The sequence below is a fragment of the Piliocolobus tephrosceles genome, chromosome 12 (genome assembly GCF_002776525.5).
Source record: "Piliocolobus tephrosceles isolate RC106 chromosome 12, ASM277652v3, whole genome shotgun sequence".
NCBI lineage: Eukaryota > Metazoa > Chordata > Mammalia > Primates > Cercopithecidae > Piliocolobus > Piliocolobus tephrosceles.
The window spans coordinates 26,580,238-26,582,905 of NC_045445.1; the positions used below are offsets into that span (position 1 = coordinate 26,580,238).

Sequence of the window (2,668 nt, forward strand, 5' to 3'; positions counted from 1 at the left end):
CATGTGGAGAAGTAGGAGCATTCCTACAGTGACTGTGGGAATGTAAAATATCACAACCACTTTGGAACAAAAAACTTACAGAAATTAAAATCAAATGATTTAACATAGAGTTGTCATATAACTCAGCAATTCTATTCTTAAATATATATCTAAAAAATGAAAACATAATTCCAAGGAAAAGCATGTAGAATAGTGTTTCTTGCAGCTCTGTAGGTATGATTTGCTTTCCTTGGCTTTATATCTGACCAGGTAGGGAGTACTATTGGCTCAGAGGCCCCACCCCACCCCTCTGATGCTCAAGAGACCCCGCCCCTCTGATGCTCACCAAGGACAATTGTTGCCTTGACTGGATTGTGACATAGAGGGCAATCACCCCTCATGTTGCCTCAGCAGGCCCTGAGCCTACAGAATGGAGACAAGATTCAGAGGCTGAAGATGGGGTGTCCTGGTGGACTGAAGGCAGTATACTAACTTTACATGGGTGACAACCTGATAACTTCAGAACCCTGAAGTTTAAAAAATTCTAAAGGTGCCTGTCATCTCAGAGAGTGACGTAAGTGTTCTTTCTTTATTTGGGGGAAGTCCAGGAGAGCATATTACAGCATGTTTAATCCACACGTATTAGATGTTCCTGCTGTAATTTTTGACAATGGTTCAGGACTCTGCAAAGCAGGCGTGTCTGGAGAGATTGGACCCCGCCATGTCATCAACTCCGTCTTGGGACATTGTAAATTCAACATGCCTTCAGCAAGACCTAATCAGTACTTCGTGGGGCAAGAAGCCCTGCACAAGTATGAGGCCCTACATTTGCACTACCCCATTGAGCGCGGACTGGTAACAGGATGGGATGACATGGAGAGACTCTGGAAACATCTCTTTGAGTGGGAGCTTGGAGTAAAACCCAGCCAACAGCCTGTACTCATGACGGAGCCCTCTTTGAACCCTAGGGAAATTCGAGAAAAGCTAGCAGAAATGATGTTTGAGAACTTCAGTGTGCCTGGTTTCTACCTGTCTAACCATGCAGTGGCAGCGCTCTATGCCTCTGCCTGTGTCACAGGCCTGGTGGTAGACAGTGGAGATGGGGTCACTTGCGCTGTCCCCATCTTTGAGGGTTACCCCCTGCCTCATGCAGTCACGAAACTCTATATGGCAGGGAGCGACATCACAGAGCACCTCACCCAGCTCCTCTTTGCTAACGGGTTTAACTTCCCTTGCATACTCAACAAGGCCGTGGCAAATAACATCAAAGAGAAGCTGTGCTACATCGCCTTGGAGCCAGAGAAAGAGCTACGCAAGAGTCGGGGACAGGTCCTGGGAGCATACAGACTGCCAGATGGACATGTCATCCACTTTGGGGATGAGCTGTACCAAGTGCCCGAGGTTCTTTTTGCACCTGACCTGCTGGGCATCCACAGCCCGGGACTCTCAAAAATGGTCTCCAGCAGCATCATGAAGTGTGACACTGACATCCAGAATAAACTTTATGCAGAGATTGTACTCTCCGGGGGCACCACTCTCTTCCCCGGACTGGAGGAAAGGCTCATGAAGGAAGTGGAACAGCTGGCGTCCAAAGGTACTCCCATCAAGATCATGGCTTCTCCTGATAGATGCTTCTCTGCATGGATTGGTGCATCCATCATGACCTCTATGAGCAGTTTCAAGCAGATGTGGATCACCTCTGCAGACTTCAAGGAGTATGGGACATCTGTGATTCAAAGAAGGTGCTTTTAAAGATCCTTGAGCAGAGGAGACATCTTTAAGCACCAGATTACAGGAGTACCAGTGGGAGATGGCATTTTCTTCTGGGCTTCAGCATGATGTTCAATAAAAGTTTTGCCATTTCAAGTTTCAGTTTATTCTTAGTAGCACCATGATATATTGAGTCATGTCATGAATCTTTAGGTTACTCTATTACTCTCTTCTTTCCCATGGGCCTGTTAAGTTTTTTTCTCCTAAGAAAATCTTAGGTTATATGTTGAGGTTATGTTCATATAGAGGATTTATAGCAAATGGTGCCTGGGACTCATACCTAGGAACTTGATTTGGTAGAATCTCAAGAATCTTTAAATTATTATCTTAGGTGGTTCTAACAGACCCAGTTTTCAGGAGAATAAATCACAAAGAAAAGTGTGAGAAAAGGAATGAAATGAAGCAGAACCAGGAATCCTTCACTAGTCTTAAGGTTCAAGTCCTTTTACCTGGTTTATCATTTAGTTAGTGCAATAGGGTTCTTGCTCTGCTGTTATGAGATCAAAAAGGCTAATTAGAGTGGAAAAAAATTGAGCATAGAAATCACCATTTTCTAAGGCTTTCTAAGCTCAAGGTCCTTGTTCCCAGTTGGAGCATTAAGAATCAGTATTTCTAAATTATTGTTTTTTTAATCATTTTTAATTTCAAGGCTCTATATAACATCATTTTTTTATGGATAAAACACTAGAAACAATAGTTATCAATAAAATAATTTTGAATAAATTATGCATACAGAAATATTTCTTCTCATTAAGTTAATACATATATTAATAAATGTGATTTTATATGATTATAAGTATTTAGAGAAAAGTACAGAAGTAAAGACACCACATAGTTAATGCAACTTGAAGAATGGAATGAGAGGTAATGCAGTTGGAAGGAAAGGGTGTAACAAATTAAAAAAAAAAGAAATTGTTAT

At 42.1% G+C, this 2,668-nt stretch overlaps 1 protein-coding gene across 1 annotated transcript; it reads left to right on the plus strand.

Moving 5' to 3' along the window:
* Positions 1-412: 412 nt before the first annotated feature.
* LOC111531488 (actin-related protein T1) lies at positions 413-1,845 on the plus strand. Its single transcript, XM_023198740.1, has one exon. It carries the CDS (start codon positions 604-606, stop codon positions 1,729-1,731), a length of 1,128 nt encoding a protein of 375 aa, XP_023054508.1. The 5' UTR covers positions 413-603; the 3' UTR covers positions 1,732-1,845.
* The last annotated feature ends 823 nt before the right edge of the window (positions 1,846-2,668 follow it).

Bases quoted from the DNA above. Each gene is read 5' to 3' on its own strand.
- LOC111531488 (XM_023198740.1), top strand. From the start codon at position 604: ATGTTTAATCCACACGTATTAGATGTTCCTGCTGTAATTTTTGACAAT.